The sequence below is a fragment of the Buteo buteo genome, chromosome 4, assembly GCF_964188355.1.
Source record: "Buteo buteo chromosome 4, bButBut1.hap1.1, whole genome shotgun sequence".
NCBI lineage: Eukaryota > Metazoa > Chordata > Aves > Accipitriformes > Accipitridae > Buteo > Buteo buteo.
This window is the reverse complement of record NC_134174.1, coordinates 6,965,024-6,982,964: the sequence shown is the minus strand read 5'-3', so window position 1 is coordinate 6,982,964 and position 17,941 is coordinate 6,965,024. Positions and strand designations below refer to the sequence as shown.

The window sequence follows — 17,941 nt, the reverse complement described above, 5'->3', positions numbered from 1 at the left end:
GGAGTCTATAGTCAACTAAGTTTAAGATAAGACATGTAAAAGGAAACTTGATGCAGTTAGTTGAAGAGGTTTGTTTACCAGGCATTCAACTAACTTATTTTATTTCTCTATTGTGTTAACTTTGAGTGAATCTTAATTTTCTTATTTTCAATATGCTCAGGGAAGAGAGAGGGAGCAGATAGCACCGGCGCTGACAATAGTGACGGAAAACATGCTGAAAGAAGTGAGTTTTGAGGTTGTTTTTAAGAGAAGATAAAATGTTAAAAATGAAGCTGTGTGAATGGAGACAAAGGTGTTAAGTAAGGAACGGCCAGGGTGGAAGCCATCCAAGGGTACTAGGGGCAGGAGGAGTCTGATGTTAATATATATCTAGCACCAGTTATTTTAGGGTTGGTCAGCAGCAGGGATATGTGTAGAAGTATTAAGTCAACCCTGTTAATTTTGCTACACTGTTTAGTGAGCTAGAAAAGTTTCTATCAGAAAAGCAGGCACTTAAAAAGACCTAAAAATATTCATTAAGAAATATTTTTTGGGCTTGTGAGACTAGATTCTGAACACATTCCTCAGTGAATCTTTAATTCAACAAGATGTTTAACATTATGGTTATGCATAAGTGTTGTACAGAGAAGGGGATCCAGCCAACAGTTTGCTCACAGTATTGGTTTGTACCATCTGAGTGTGAGGGCTCCTGCATGATCAAATTAATTACAGAAACTCATGTCAGAGGAATAGTTACTAGCATTGCAAAAGCACTCCTGTTATTTCCACTGTCTGAGTGATACTATACAAAGCAGACTGAAGCTTTCAGGCAGAGCAGAGTTTCTAGGAGAGAACCCTCTGTAAGGTTATAGTTTTGTAAAAATTAAAAAAAGATGTTGACAATAAGGGAGCCAGGGCTTTCTCAGGAAGCATGTGTGTAGAGAGATGGGAAGGCAAGTAACTATCGTTGTTGAAGTAGAAGATTGCTTGGCACCAATCGTTGCAGAAGAACTTCAGTAAGTCTCAGTTCTACTCCTTGAAAATTCAGGATTGCATGCATTTCTGGTTAAATATAAAGGTGTTTAAAAAATAATTTTTCTTTCAGTCTCTACAGTGATCATACTGCATGATTTGATCTGCACCCAGAGAGGCTATTACAAATAGTCTAACTGTATTTGTTATACATTACTACTTGTAGTAAATTTTTAAAAACAGGTAATGCGGTTTTAAAATGTGGTGATGATGAAAGACTGGAACTCGAGAGGATCAAAGTGAAAAGCAAGAAACAAACTAATTTTTTTGCATTAATTGCATACTTGGAATCGTCGTTTGCCTTAGAGAAGGAAGCCCTGACCATTTCATTTCCTGTCCCTCTAAAATTCTTAATTTTCTGTCTGAAGTCCAAAACCTGCTTCAGGTACCACAAAAGAGCTTTTCCACTTAGAAAAGATCCACATACTGTGATGTGAAAAAAATACAGTGTGAGAATATCTGTAGCCCTCCAGTGAAGGAGAGGACCAGTAAAAGAAGAGATACATTTGGGAACTGTTGAAATTGAATGTGATAGCAGGGCCTCTTGAAACATTGTCTTGAAAAGTGACTGAATTGTCAAAGACTTTTTTTTTTTATTTATTTCAAGAGTATTGAGTCAGTTTGAGTAGAAGACTGAGGTGAGACAACTAATTGCTGTAACGGAAAAAGGGGAAGATACAAGAACATTAAAAGGGGACAGGAAGGTGTGGCTGTACATATCTAAATGGAAAAAAATGCATTAAACCAAGATTTGCTAGTAAAAATTGTCTGGTTTGAGCTATTGCATGCATCCGGGTGAACTCTGAGTATATAGGTAATGAGAGAGCATTCCATTAAGCATTTAAAACTTCATGGTCTACTTTTGTCTGAGCATCTGGAACATCTTCCTTTTCTTTTTTTTTTCTCCTTTCTTAATGAACACTTCTTTTGTTCTTCCAACTTCTAGTTACCTGTGCAAGAGAGAAGGCTATGTCATCTGCTTTAATTTCCAGCACCTTCAAGATTGGGTATCTGGCAATGATCCTTGGAGCAATTCTTTCTTAGGATTTCTCTACCTAAGCTCAACCCCTGCCCCTGGCAGTTTCCAAAAACAAGAAAAGAAAGTCCTACAATGTAGCATCTTTTGCCTTTCAGTAACTTGAAAAAGGAACTTGAGTCTTCCATGCTGGTTTATCTTGCCATGTAGCCTGTAAAGACATAGTGACTTTACCATGTGTTGTGTATTTTGTATTTTACTTGAGTGTGGTTTCCACCTCCACGACTATATTCTCCTCTGAAGTCTGTCTGTCTCTGCTTTCCTTTCAAATACCTCATAGGTATTCTTGTTACTGCTGAACATTCTCAAACTGAAAGAAAACCAAGCTTCATCATGATCCTTTTTCAGGAAGCAGTGTTCTTTTGTATTGCTTTAGCCAAGGAAGGGTTCTTTCCAAATGTTGGTGTTATATGTAACTCATTGTTTTGGCTTGTTGTGCTATAGAGCAAACTAAACTCTTCTCCAGGACTTAGTAAATCTGGAAATTTTTTGAAGCATACCACAAGTTTGGCAATTAGACGGTAACTGTATGGGGATTGGTCTGGTGAGATCTTCATAGTTGATGTCAGAAAATCTGAATTTCAGTGGTGGTGTCCTACAGTCTTCTGCTTGAGTAGTGTATTGACCTGTTCAGTAGATACAGGTAACTGTTGCTGCTTCCTATGTTGTAAATTACACAGAAACATTTGCTTGAAAAACAAGTTGTCACTTGCCTTGTAATTGCTATGTGATCAACCCTCCATCCTTGCTGCTTTACGGGTCTGTACTCTGGTTTCTGTACAGCTGAAGGAATTAAGTTGGCCTCTAGCTCTTAACAGCCTCAAGTGAAAAGATGTCAAGAACATACTGGATGAAAGAATGGCCTTAATGGATGTTTTTGATCAAAAATTCTATTTCTCCTGCAAGGCAAACATACATTAAAAAGTGGAATCCACAATTGCATTAAGATGTTTGGGGTTCCCCCCCCTTCCCCCCCCAGTTATTTTCCCCCATGTTTGGGCCTTCTTCTGATCCTCCTTTTATCACCTAAAGAAATTACAATAGTTTTCTAGGAATATGTATTTGTTGTTGCTCCTGACAGTATATAAACTAGGAAGTAGGGAACTTCATGAATAGGAAGACAAGTTTTAAAGGTGGTACTTTTGACTTTTGTTGGCATAGACAACTAATGGATTTTTTTGCATTAAAAAAAGAAATTTTGTATTCATCTTTATCTTATTTTTTCAATCTGTGGATGACTATTTAACAGCTAAATATTACAAATGTGCTGTTTGGGGAATGTGATTGTAAAGCATTGTATTTCACAGCTTAAAGATGTGTGCTGCTTGTTTATTTCACTCTGTTAGAACAAGAGGATGAAGAAGCCAGTACTGGATCTCATTTAAAACTTATAGTAGATGCTTTTCTTCAGCAGCTTCCAAATTGTGTCAACAGAGACCTCATAGACAAGGTATAGTCATGGTTTGCATTTTTTTCCACTATTAAAAGCTATAATGCTAGATCAAATAGATGGGAAATAAAGATTTGAAGGAGTCTAGCAGTAGCTGAATTCATTTTTAACCTGGAGGAAATATTTTCTTTTTCTCAGTCATTGCCCAATACCACGTGATACTGGTTTTGCCTGGTTTTTTATGTATTAGTTTGTTTTAGAAGTAGACTTGGCTTTTTCCTCCTATCACTCCCTGACAAATTACTCCCCATCTACATAAATCTGCTCTCTTCCTTGTGTTGATCCAAAGAATCAGTCTGTATTTATGTAACTGGACATGTTTTCTAACTGTTCTAGACAAAAATGAAGATTCTTCTGTATGGTTGTTTTTAAAGCAGCTGCATGTAACAGGGATAGCTCTGTAAAAGATACTTTTAAAGCAATATAGCATGCTTTTCAATAAAAAACCACTGCTTTAAGGGTGAAGTATTGTATTGACTTTTCTCTTTATAGGCAGCAATGGATTTTTGCATGAATATGAATACAAAAGCCAACAGAAGAAAACTAGTACGAGCACTTTTCATAGTTCCTAGACAAAGGTAAGAAATGAAGGAGAACAAGCTGGATCCACCCTTTGGTTATTATTTAACTTAATATATGTATATATTTAACTGTTTAACTTACTGAAAACCAATGCATATTCCAAGTTGTATTTGTTTATTCCTGATGTGCACACCTGGAGTGATTTATGCTAGAGCACTGAAGAAATATTTAGGATTAATGATCAAGCAATTCACGGCAATATTTTGCCATAGTTGTATACATTTTTTTAATAATTAGTTTCTGTTTTCTGGTACATGTGTGTTTACAGTGGATCTTTTCATGACTTTTTTAACCATGAAAACAACAGCAAAACCTACCTTCCTTCAAAAAAGGACAATATATTTCACTTGGGAGAACTTGCACTTTTGTTTTTATAAGAACCTGTGAATAGTTAGAGCTCGGTGTAGTTTAGGAAGGAAGATTTTTTTGTGATACGTTAATTCTGATACAGTACATAGCCATTCTAATAGCCTTGTACCTTCTGGAACAGAGCTGGTTCTAAGTTGGCCAATTTAGAGAAAGCAAGTATGAGAGTTTGAGCCTGGCCTGTTCTGACAGTATGTATCTGTCCATGAAGAGTTTTGCTACTTCTCCTTATCCTCTTTGTGTCAGCAAGGTCCCTGCACTTACAGGAAGAGCCTTGCTTACAAAAATGATTGCAAATATTAAAATTAAAATGTTAAATTCGTTGGAAGAATAATATATTTCTCTGCTCTCTGGTAAACTTGTACCTTAAATAGGTGCAATTATGAAGGAGTTGCTTTTCTTGCTCCGCCTTGCCTTATTTCTCCGGAGAGGTTGTTTTGATGCTGCTTTTAGTTTCAAATATTTCATCATCATCTTGGAATTCCTGTTAGAGTTCACACCACTTTGATTAGATTCCCTTTTAACATTGGGGGGAAAAAAGTTATAGTTTGAGTGTCTGTTTTGTCTCAAGACTTGTGTAGACTACTGCTTTGATAAACAGACTTCAGTGTTTTGTTTTCCTTACTTTTAATCACTTCTTGCACTGTGTTTTCAACCTTAATTCTAGCCTATTTCTACATCCCATCTGTAATAACCATCTGCTCTGCTAATAACTCTACTCTCCTAGCTGTATATAAACCAATGGTTTGTTTGCTGACTGTATGCATTAACCTGACTCTACATTGATATATGTTTTTGCAATTAGAAGCACACATAATCTTTCATTCCTTTATGTATTCTTTTCTCTCAAAATTATTTTTTTGACACCTCAGTCTTTGGAGACTTTGATAGAGGCCTGATTGTGCCTCAGGTATGAATTACTGATGAAATAGGCAGTTGAGGATCTTCTGTGTTAGATATAACAAGGTGTTCTTCAGGCCACATTTATGATGTAGAGGAAATGACGCTTCTATTTATCAGCCTGCTGGTAATCATGAAATGCATGAAAACACAATTTGAGAAGAATTTTTTTTCACGGCAGTGTAGATCAGCACAATGACTTAGACTTTTGACTTCAGCTCTACCATAATAAAGAATTTTGCATGTTTGCAAAATGGAAGTGGCTTACTGGCTGGTCTGTGAACATACAATAATATTTGTACCACTGCCCTGCATTTCTTCCTGATGCTCTAGATGCCAGATTGCTCAAATTGATCATTAACTCTTGGAACCTCTTTGAAGATGTATGATTTTCTTTGCATAATCCACTAAAGTGTACTAGATTATAATGATCTGAAGGAACTTGTTGACATTGTGCACAGCAAAAGAGGTATTTTCAAACAAGAAAAATGTGATGGCTTGTAAATTCAGCAGTCTGGTTTCATAGATAACCATGAAAGCAAAAGTTCAATTTCTAGTGTATTGTAGTAAAAATAAAAAAAACCCCAACAAACAAAAAACCAAGAGCTGTGTCTCTGATCAGACTGTGCTAGGGACATGTTAAGTTGCTAGAAGCGTATATAGTCTCCACATTGCCACTGATTTGTTGTCGTCTTTGTTTTAAAAATAATAGTAAGTTTAAAAAGTTCAATTTTTCTGTAGGAGCTCATAGTATAGATTGTGCGGTTGGCTCACAGAGCTGCTATCTTTCTGACAGTTCTGTTCTCTAATAGTTGGAACTAATACTGAAGCGAATGGCTCAGCTGTTCTTCTCACTGTTGTTCTTTATAAATATTAATTATTCTTAATATTAAGAAATATTAATATTCCATGTACAATTCTTAATACCTTTTTCTGCTGTCTGCTCTGAGACCTATTTGACTAAGGAGTGCTCCAGCTTCCAACTGAAAGATCTCAGGTGCAGTTGTATGTATCCGCCTGTTCTTTTGCCTGCGTTAGTGATGCCCGTCTCTGGGCTACTAAGCAGGAGAAACAGGATGTTGACTGAGCTTCTTGTTCTGAACCACAGACAGTTGCAATGAAAATACCAGCTGAATTGCCCATAGATGCAGATGATTTTAAAGGGCAATCTATCCTGATATTTAAGTTAGCTTTATTACTGCAGTTGGTAAAGGAGCAGTTCTGTTTTCTGTCTTGAAATCAACATTTATAATCCTGGTGGAAAAACTCCAGGTGTGTTTATGGCACATGGTACTAATGATTGCTATAAAATGCCACAAATTTATTTAGAAAATTATATAACATGCTGCTTCGAAGCTTTGTATACTGCGCATTAACAGTGGTTTTGCTTCATGTCTCTCTTCACTGAGCCATAATGATATGTCTTTACCTTCCGTATTGTTGTTGCATACTATTTTTTTACTAATTCAGGGAGTTTCTGTGATATCTCCCCAGGATACCATAGGAGAAGAAAGCTTGTTGTGGCTGTGTTGTTGAGGAGGGTTTTTTTGTGAAAGGTTCAGAGGAACAGTGTACTTATAGGGTATAGATAAAGCAGTATAATTTCCAGAAGTGTTTAGTCTCCAAGTATATCAGATAATGCTGTCTAAGTCTAGCTATTATGTTGGCAGCCATAATAAGATACTTCAATAACAGAATAAGTACTGTTTCTTCTCTTGGGAGATCAGTTTTAGGAAATGTGCAGGCTCAATTTTACCAAGAAAGTACAAAACTGGTTTCATGTTTGAGGAGTAATGCAGACACTGCGAAGTCAAAGTCACAATGCAGTGTTGCCAGGGAGCTTTCTTGCTCCCACTAAGTTTGGATAGTTTGGGACAAATGCAGGAGTCTTCAAGACAGAAAACTGAATTTGACAAAAAGGATGTTTTTTCCTCAACTAACTGTAGATTAGTGTTAGAATACAACTTCATTGCACTACTCTTTTGAATACTTATGAATGGATCACATTTATGTTTTCAGTTGCGTCTTGAACCTCCAACCCAAAAGAACAGAAAGCCTCTTAAAAAGATTTTTTCAATGCAAGTATACAAGTCACTTTCAGTTTTGCATTGGAGGATTGATTTAAAACTAAATATTAGCCTTTTAATTCAGGACTGTATCGTTTGCACTAAAGTGAAAGTACAGTGATTTAACCCATACTGCTTGCAGCTTTAGGGTGTTTTTGTGTAATTCTTTGCTATCTAACTGAATTATCTTCCTGTACAGATACACTTAATTATTTATGTTTAACTGCATACTGCAATTTCATTGAATTTTTTCAACTTCAATGTGAGAAGTTTAAAATCTCTTTTTAGGCCTTAAATTCTAAACAATTCTAGACAAATGCTAAACAATAAATAGGGGCTGTTGTGGCTTCTGATTTTTTTGCCTTTCTCATTTATGGTTATCTATGAAGTTACAAGTTTACTAAGCAAGAGATCTGTTGTTCTTCATAGGGAAATTTTTAGCATTATTGTTGGCTGTTCTTAATTCAGAAGTTAGCTGCTTCTTGAGTGTTAAATAGTTCTGAGCATTTTTAACTCAAAAGTTGTAAACCTCCTGTATATCTACCTTCTTTCAGCTCCTTATCCTGAGAATCCTCAGTAGCAAGGTCCTTTTTGTTCAATTGAACTTGACTTATCAGTGTTTCAGTGGCCTGTCTCATTTAAGGATAAAATTTGGGGATGTGCTTGAGATAAGGAGTTTATGCCATGGCTAAGAAACAAAAGCAAAAATTGCTCATCTGATAGCATGCCAATTCCACTGCATCCTTCTCTACCCACTGAGCAGTGTGGGTGGCAGTTTGTACCTGTTCAGGCCCTGTGAATACACTGCATTTACCTGGATTATGATTATGCTTGTTGAGGCAGGAGCTCTTGCTCTGTTGTTTCATTCTTTAAGCTGTCTTTCTGGTAGAATCCCAGTTAATAAATGTATAAAATGCCCCCATCGCTCTGTCTGGATATAAAATTTTGGATGTGCCTGTTCTAGAGAGATTGCAGTTAGGACTTTAATTGAGCAAAGTTTTTTGGTTTTTTCTGTGGTTTTTTGCTTTTGGGTTTTTTTTTAAATAAACTAGAATTTGAAATTCTACCAAAAAAATGTGTTCTTAGATATTGCACTGAAGTGCAGTCCATGTGATCCAGAGATCCAGAGTTGACTGGATTGCAATCCAGGGTATGTGGTCAAAATGACAATGGTCAGAAGTAGTGTTTCTTTTACTATGGTAGTTTATATTCAGGGTGCTTAACATCGGCTTCAGAGAGTAACTGACTCATCCGTCATGATAGATCTTGCTTCATAATGTAGAAGAGCAGGAAGAGAAAGCAATACTGTGGGTTTTGTGGTTTTTTTTAGTTAATTTCTGCCCCCCTTCTCAAGAAAAAGAAATGCTTTTGGAGAAAACAAATGTTGTTATTTTAGCCTTAATGCAGGTACCAGTAGATGGTGCCACTGATTCTGTAATCTCTCCACTTAGAAACATGAATTTTTATCTCCCCTGTGAGAGAGGGAATGAATTCAATCTCTGATTGCCAATTTCACTGTAATTGACCCAAGGCTTTTTCTTATTATATTTCACCTGTTGAGAAATACCCAGTCTCAGTATTCTTCCCCATGAAGAAACCTTTTGTGTTCTTTGAGGGAATAACAACAATGTTCTCTAAGAATTTAATTTTCCCCCAGGTATGTTCAGTTTACAGGGATGAAATTATTAGCTCTCAGCAGGCAGGTACTTGTTCAGACCAGAATAAAACTTTCTGCTATTTGTCTTGGGAGATGCCTTATAGAAATCCCCTCAATTCAGCCAAAGTCCCCTTTTAGTTTAGCTTTTGTATGTGTGCGTGAAGTAATGAGACTTTCACCTCTTCTGAGAGTTAATGGCTAAATGCTTAATAACATCATATTAATTTGCTGTGGCTAGTCATCCTTGACTGCGTGTTCCAACAAGCTTCAAAAATGTAAATACAGCTTCAGTTATTGATTAACAAGAGAGAATAAAAACTGTTAAATAGCTAACCGGGATACCTGCAATGTTTCACCAAGAGTTTTATGTATTATCGGGAGGCTGCTTAGCTATGCCTCTTTCAGGTGCTATGTTCTGATGCTTCTAATCCACAATTTAAATACGTAATTATCCCTCTTTCTCTGAGTGGATATTAAAGATCTTGGAAATGTGCTTTAGTGACATAGCAGTAGAAAGGAGAGGGGAGGCAGTCGTGTATGCTTTGTTTTGGGGTTTTTTGTTGTGATGCTTTTGCAGTTTTACTTTGTGCCAGGGCAAGCTCTATGTATCAACTGTGCTTTTAGATTTTTTGGGGCAGCATTTTTTTCTTTTCTTCTTTCTTTTTCCCTTTTTTTTTCTTTTCCCTAGCAGTAGGGAAAACCTTAATCCTTCTTAAAGCATAAAATCAAGAACCATTTTTCTCTTACAGGCAATTTCTTACTTGAAGCATGGAAATTTAAGATGTTTCTTTCCACTTAAAACAGTAGGCTTGTTGTACAGTTCATCTGTTTACAGCATTAACTTACGTTTTGAAAATAAACCAAAAATGCTTTCTTCAACTTGTTACATGATATTATGAGGCCTCAGAGTGCAGTTGGTTTCTCTGCATTTAAGTGATACATGCACGTTTACACAAAGCAGCTGCACTATATTCTGTGTCCTGTTACGTGATGACACAAACCAGATTTAAGGACCTTTATCCCATTTTTATAAGCGGGTAGTCTTTGATGTAAAGAAACGAAGTACAAACTAAGGAAAACACAAATTGCCCTCCAAAATTCCTTAAGAGAAACATGCAATACTATGAAATGGGTAAGAAGGCATGTAATCAAGGAAAGAGAAAAGAAGTCCTATAGAAATTTTTGAAATATTACCATTTGTAGAAGTGCTAGCTGAGTTTTGGGGAAAAGTGTTGCCACATCACATCTGCTGAACTTTTTTTTATGTAATAACTACTACATTCATTTAGAAGTTCACTGCCTTAAAAATAAAGATGTTCCTACCTTCCTGGTTATGTCTGCAGCTACTCAAAAGAAAAAAAAAAAAAAAAGAAAATTGCAATAACAAATGGAGTTCTCTGTAAGAATTTTTCATTTTGCATATTGAGAGGGATCTGAATTTTGTTTATACCTGGTAACTTCTTAAAGGTTGGGTTCTGTAGTTAAGATGGTATTTAGCATTTCACCTAAGGCAGTAGTTTTGAAAGGAAATGAACTGTGAAGGATTCCAGTAGGATGTGGTAGTATACCTTCTTCTATTGATATTTTAAAATGATACCGCAGTCTGAAGTGTGAGCCTGTAAAATTGCATGTATGTAGTTCTGTCAGTATATGCACATTCATTCTTTTCGCAAGTAAAATGGTACTTATACTTGTAGACATAAATACATTTTTGTCTATAAATTACTTATCCATTTTGCCATCTCCTTTGTTTGCAGGTTGGATTTGCTACCGTTTTATGCAAGACTGGTTGCCACATTACATCCCTGTATGTCTGATGTAGCAGAGGATCTTTGTTCCATGCTGAAAGGGGATTTCAGATTTCATGTATGTTTTGTTGATTTAGTTTTTTGCATTCAAATTAACCAATCTGACAGTAGTCATCCTTTGGGGAATAAAAGAACGTTTGATGTTACGTAGATGCTAATTCTTAAATTCAGTGAATATTTTTCTGTCATCTGAGCAGATTTGTTCTCGAATACTAGACTTGTACATTTTAAAAGAATTATTTTACAACTTACAATATATTTCTGCCCATATATATTAAAATGAACTGTACAACAGTTACAACAGTAGTTGCAAAAACTAGAAACTGTGCTCCAACTGTAAGCATTAAGAGTTTCTTGTAAATTAATAACTTGTATTTAAAATGAGAACTGACCTATTCTAACACCACATTCTCCTCTACAAAGTTACTGTTCTAATATAGTGGTTACTATTGTAATGTAGTGCTTAATTCAAATTATTTTTTACAATTTTATCAACCAAAATTTTCTATTCCTCACAAACGTATTTTTCAGTGTTGTTTCTTTCACTTTCTTCTAGGTTTTGTAATCAAATTGGTTATGGTGCACAGTGATGATTCCTTCAGTGTTTTCTGAGTTTTATGGCACGGATTTCAATTTATTTTTTTTTCTAATATTGACATTAAAACTGTGTATGAATTGCTCAGACTTACATAATCTTAACTATCTGAAGTTAACTGTTTCTTCTCAGGAAAAGCTATTTCTGTTGGGGAGAAATACAATTTTGTATTTTGTGGATTATGTTTAGACATAGATATAAACTTCTGCTTTGTTAGTAAAATTATGCTGGAGGTCAGTAATTTTAAAAGAAAAAAAGGAAAAAAAAGCTGTACGTCATTAAACCTGACTTGAAAAAGCTGTCAGTGTTTAATTAGGGACTATACAAGTGGTCCTATTCATATAGAGATTACTTACTAAAAATACAGAATCTAGAATACTTAACCAGTACTTCACAGTGGCAAAGAGGGGGGGTGGGAGGTGGCCAGGTTGATGTGTGCTTATAACTGTAGGTATGTTAGAGGACTTAGGGTTTTGGGGGGTCGTGGGATGGGGAAAGAAATTCAAACGCTTCTGAAGAAACAAGATTGTAGAGAGACTTTCAGGAAACCTGGTAATAGGTAAAGGTAGAGCATAAGGAACCAAACAAATATTAAACACTGCTGACTTCCCAAGCTTATTACTCACATTTGGGTCAAAGTAATTTATAAGAGGTAGGTATTTTTAAGGACCTAAAATCAAATGTCTTTTTTTTTTTTTAGGTAAGAAAAAAGGACCAGATCAACATTGAAACAAAGAATAAAACTGTGAGATTTATTGGTGAGCTTACCAAGTTTAAGATGTTCTCCAAAAATGATACTCTCCACTGTTTAAAGGTTAGTGTTGTGATAGTCCTGTACTCCTGTATATGCTGATAATGTATCCCCATCCTATTGCCCTACATGTATCTATTGCTGATGTTGTCCATTAATTCATTGCATATGATGTTTTAAACGTGGATATCTGTTGCTACTGTGTATAAGGAGACTTCTATAGCTGTTCTAGAAGTTAGAATGTTTTAATTTTTCTAGTGGTAGGAATATATTAAAATAAAATTCTGCCTTTGGACATAATCAAATTGCTAATAATTTTCTTTGTAAAGTGATGGTAGACATTGCTACTTATTCATCTGCTATACATTGTAAAACTCTCATGTTTTTACAGAGAAAATAACAGTAAAGGGAGGAGTTGGAGGCAGAAAGCTTTTCAGTGATGCCAGGACAGGCTTATATGCCATTTTAGCAGGTGCTTTTGTCAAGGAACAAACCAAATCTTTGGAAAGCATTAATCTCTAGGCATATCATCTCAGTTTGCGTGCTGATAAACATTCAAACTTATGTTTGATGTCAAGTCCCAAATTGAAACAGGGTTTTAAAAAATGAAAGTGCTTTTTATAAAATGTAGTTGAAGACTTACATGGGTTAAGATCACTTTCTTTGGAAATAGTTTCTATTCATTGACTCATTAGGTATTGACACTGAATTCTTAAAAAATTATACTCACTCATCATTTTTCTTTTCTCATCTATAAAATGTTTTAAAATGCAAAGCTCTTAATTTTTAGTTATTGCTTAAACAATACAATTAAATTAGATGTGCTTTGAGGTTATTGTATCCTTGTGCCGTATTATTTGGTGGTTTTCCAGTCTAGCAGCAGGAATTTTAAAGCAGACATGACTGAGTTTGAAAGGGTATGGGAGAGATTGTAGCGTTTGTTTTAGTATTGTAGTCTTTTTATGCTAGGCTTAGGAAATGTCCTGGGTTTTTAGGTTTCTGGAGCCTAAATTTGGGGTCTAGACTGTTCTTACAATACTTTTGAAATGAGATGAATATTTTGAATGTTGTTAACACCTAATTAGTGAAATCAATTTTCATTTTTTTCTTAAAGAATATGGAATACCACAGTAGTATAAAGTCTGGTAGATAAAACTTACTGTTTTCTGCAGTTGAAAAAGATGTTTAACATGCTGTGTTTATATATAAATATATACCAGATGCTTCTGTCAGACTTTTCTCATCACCATATTGAAATGGCATGCACTCTGCTGGAAACCTGTGGAAGATTCCTCTTTAGATCACCAGAATCTCACTTAAGAACCAGTGTTCTTTTGGTAAGAGAACCAAATGGGGGAGGGTGTCATGCACTGAATTAAACTGATTACTACTTTTATTTTGTGGCTTTGCGATGTGGTCTGACCATAACAATGATTGTGACTAATATCTTGTCAGTTACAGTGTTCAAGCACTCGTGAGTGAAAACTTTCATTAAGTTTTATCTTGAGTGCTCAGGGAGGATAAAGTTCTTGATTCTTTAATAAAAACAGAGACAAGTATGGGAGGACAATGAATCAGTTTTCCTGAAATCTTGCCTCCTCGTTGTGCAGTGGGGTTGACATGGACTGGTGTTACATATGTTCAAGTCCTAGGCTGCTTTGGCACTATCAGTCTTTGTAGTCCTGTGGACTTGTATCATCTTGTTATTTATAGTTTGTCCAGTGTTGTCTTAGCTCTGAGATTTTACCTCTTGTGCGAATAGCTTTCTGAAAGCATTCTGGAGAACTCCAGTTGACCTATAAATCTGTCATGACTTAAAAGAAAATGTAAATAATTAAATTTCTAAAGCAAAAAGCTATTGCTTTTGAACTACAAATACTTCAGAGATAGAGCAAAAACAGAGAATGAGGTTGAAAGAATATAGTAGCTGTACCTAAACACACATGAAAGATTATTCGAGGGGAAAAATGGTAGCGAATGGAACCGGAGATAAGATACTTCAACTGGAGGTGAAGGCAGTTGTGAGAGGTGGTTTCTGTGCCCTGTGTAACAATGTGGGGTTGTAAATTTGAAGGAAGAGTTTATGAAGACACTGGAGGAAGGGGGTTTAGAAATAGAGATTGGTAATTAAGTTAAGAGTAGAAGTGGCATCTGTAAGTCTAGATAGGTACTGGCAGGATTTAAAAATAACAAGGATTAGTTTTTGGTCTTTTTAGCATATGAATTTGAGCCCTGAATAATATGTTTACTGGCTTGAGAAACAATCCTAAACCTCTGTGTCCAAGGCGAGAGACTGAGTCAAACATGGCTGAAGTCCTTCAAAGATAGGTACTAGCAATAGGAAATTGCATTACATTAAAAGCAACTTAATTGGATACAGACTGCTGAAATCTGCTGGATGAATGCGAAACATAACATAACTGTGAAGTGTAAGACAAACCACACGCCCTGTTTCCATAATTGAGGCTTAAAGCCTCACAAGGTTTCAGATAAGTAGTCTTTCCTTATGCAGTGAGGAACCAGGAGATGATAGAGATGGCAGGTAGGGTAGGTTTGGAATGTCTATTGATTAAGATGTAAAATAGGCTAAATAGGTTTGTATTCTACAACCGTCTTTATAGTTGCATCTTCTAATGTTGCCCTATAGAAACTATAGAGATTAGTTTTGACTTAAATAGTATTACACAAGTTGGATCATAGCCTTATGGCACCAGTTAGTGTGAACTCTAGAAAAGATTACTCCCAAAGCAAACTAATTAGCATCTTGTGGTAAAAAAATCTTAAGTAAATGGTAAAGCTCATCTTATCAATGACTCTTATGGGTAGAATTAAGGCCCGTTGATCTTCCAAATAATTATTGGTCTTAGTCTTTACTGCTGATGATGTATTATGTAATAAGATGCCAAACAGGCTTATGTCTCCTATTAAAGACAATATTGCTTTGTCCTATTATGGAAGAAAGTCATAGTTAAGAATGGATTTTAAGAGTAATTAAGGGAAAATTAATTAAGTAGTAAAGCATTCTGTGAGAGTGCCACAAAATTAGCAGCACTAAGTGACTTATGCTAGAGAAACACTTAATGATCACATTCTTGTTTTGTAGAACTACTGTCATGTTTTGCAAATTATTTAAAGATTCTTCTTTTATCAGGGCAATGTTTATTTCAGTTAATAGTTCTTCTTGGCAAGCCTTTCAAATTCAATGTTCTTTATGTAATTTAAAAAATTAATGTAAAACTAACTTGGCTTTAGGATTGGTCTGTTGATAAATGGATTATTTTAATTGGATTATTTGAATTGGTGCTTTGGAAGGAAGATCAGCTTTATCTTGATCTATGTTTCTATAATGTAATCATGCTAAAATGTCAAATTCTTGTGTTACGCTGTTGTGGTCTTGTTAAAAGAATATTTGAAGTTTTGGTATTAAAAGCTTTCTGATGCATTTTTTTTATCCTTAGACAATTCTGTCAAATTGTCTTTTTAAGCTTTAGGGCAAGATCATTTGTATTTGTAAACATACAGAACTTAAGCTTCGTGGTGGCTTATTTCTTGGGGTGACTCCTTTTATAGATGGAGCTGAAACTGTGGGAGAACGTTGTTTGTACAGACAGAGACTGTGACAAAGTAATTTTAGTTAGAATGAGACTGTGTTAATTCACTATAACAGTAGTGTGCTTCCAGGAAATTTAAAATTTTGACTTGGAACTGTTGGAACAAGTAGCAGAGCAGAACTGTAGGTAGTAAAGGGGAGGAGGAGCCGAACAGTTTCAGTATCTTCAATTTAAATGTCAGTCATGCTGAAATGCTTTTCTGAATTGGGCTTTTCTGCTTAGGTTTTACTTGGTGACTTTTTTTTTTTGTGCTGCTTTGCAAAAGTTCTACTTCTTGCTGTGCAAATTGGTGTTACCAGGTTGGGGGGGGTGGGAGCAAGACTCCTAACCAGAGGAGGACCTCCTAATTCTCACCAGATTTTCATTTGAAATGCATTTGCAATATATGCTATGTACAGAGAGGTTTTGTTACTCACCAAGAAGGGAATAAAAAAAGAAAAAAAAGAAACCTTTTTACTGTTACTGTTTTAAGCTGGACATTTTAATGTTGTTTGTGATCCCTTTTTATCAAAGGAAAAACAGAAATCTAATCTTCAAGTGTAATGCTTTACCTTTGTAGTTCTTCATTTTAGCATAGTAAGATGAGGACCCCAAGTAGTTAATTAGCTGAAAGCACTTGAGACTGCAGGTCTTGCTTTTTTTCTTCTGAAATGTGTCAAGGTTTTTATTATTGTAGGCAGTGTATTGTTAGAGTTTCTCTTTCCTGCCTGTCCATCTGACTTGATGCCTTATATGAAAAAGGATTGAAACACAGTTGCTTAAAATGGTGATGGCTTTTTAATAGAGATTAAGACTAATACCATCCACTTAGAGTTAGAATACATACTTGCGATTTCTCAAAAAATTATAAACTACAGTGATTTTGAGACTTGTGGTAGTGCATATTGTCTCTTCTGGAAAGAAACATTGTAATTATAACCTATTATTTACAGTATAATGTGTAACTTATTATAATGGGAAAATATACAAGGTATGTAGATTTAGGGTTTTATAAGTTTTATTTGCAAGCATTTCTGCCATTTTCTTTCTTATGCTTTACTTTGCCTCACTTCATTTTTCATTTTATAGTAGAACATGATAAATATCATTAAGGCAGCAAAGATGTATTTTATCCTGATGCATCTAGAAAAGGTGAAAAATTTACAAAGGTAATATTGATATATACGACATGGTAAGGTTTGGGAACTTTCTACTGTAAGTGTTTTTTCCACACATAAAACAATTTGAGTACTCCATTGTTAAAAGTGCTGTGCATCTGTTAAGTACCTGTAGGTAAACTTGGTACTCCTTGACAGAAATTTCCCATTTCGAAAGGAACAATCTCAGTTAAGGAATTTAGGGGGAGGCCATTTCTGTCACGGAGAAGGTTAAAAATGAAATGCCTTAGCACTGGTGTCAGATTGAGACCTTCTTGGCAATGGATGCATACAACCTAGGAGGAAAAGTACATTATTTGTTGGGTTACTGTGTTACACAGAGTTACTCTTCCTCATTGAAGTAGCAGCTGAAACTGAAGGTTAAGGAGTGGTTTGAGTATGTTTACATTTCAGTTTAACTGAACCACTGCCTTGTAAAAGAAACTTTAAATTATTCAAGTTTAGTGAGAAGTCCACAAGCATGAAAAATTGTGCTTCTTCACCAATGATCAAGGAAGGTTTAAACTCTTTTCATTAGTTCACTGGACTGCATGAGTGTATATACCAACATTTGTGTGTGGTAACAAAACAGTACTTACAGGTTAGTTTTGTTGATTTCTTTGATGCTGTAAATTACTGTGTAGCCAACCTCTATTAAATAATAAAGTCTAAACTGGTGCAGTTTCTTTTTCTGTTGAACCACCTTAGAGTGATTAGAATATATGGAATAGTATGATATACATAAAACATTTAATGTGACTTATACACATATATACATATAAATACACATATGCATATAGAAATTATTTTATAATGGAATTAAGCTCATCCTCATCTTTAACTGTAAAAATCAGCAGCTTGGAACCGCTACTTTAGTTCTTGTACAGAATTTTTGGATACAAGAAATTTTTAAACCCCACAAAATAAAACTTAAAGTACATATCCAAAATGAAGGGTGGAGAAAAGATTGTG

General features: G+C 35.3%; 2 protein-coding genes across 5 annotated transcripts in view; both read left to right on the top strand.

Annotated features, from left to right (window-relative positions):
- The window catches only part of NUDT5 (nudix hydrolase 5), a 134,069-nt gene that overhangs the window by 82,581 nt on the left and 33,547 nt on the right, over positions 1–17,941 (top strand). The window lies entirely within an intron of this gene.
- The window catches only part of UPF2 (UPF2 regulator of nonsense mediated mRNA decay), a 67,016-nt gene that overhangs the window by 18,778 nt on the left and 30,297 nt on the right, over positions 1–17,941 (top strand). For 3 of the 4 annotated variants that reach the window (XM_075024679.1, XM_075024680.1, XM_075024681.1), the window contains exons 7-12: positions 161–223; positions 3,394–3,497; positions 3,990–4,075; positions 10,826–10,934; positions 12,172–12,285; positions 13,443–13,559. In XM_075024679.1, coding sequence (XP_074880780.1) covers positions 161–223; positions 3,394–3,497; positions 3,990–4,075; positions 10,826–10,934; positions 12,172–12,285; positions 13,443–13,559 — 593 coding nt within the window. The remainder of the gene's footprint in view (positions 1–160; positions 224–3,393; positions 3,498–3,989; positions 4,076–10,825; positions 10,935–12,171; positions 12,286–13,442; positions 13,560–17,941) is intronic. The other variant, XM_075024682.1, reaches the window with a different exon arrangement.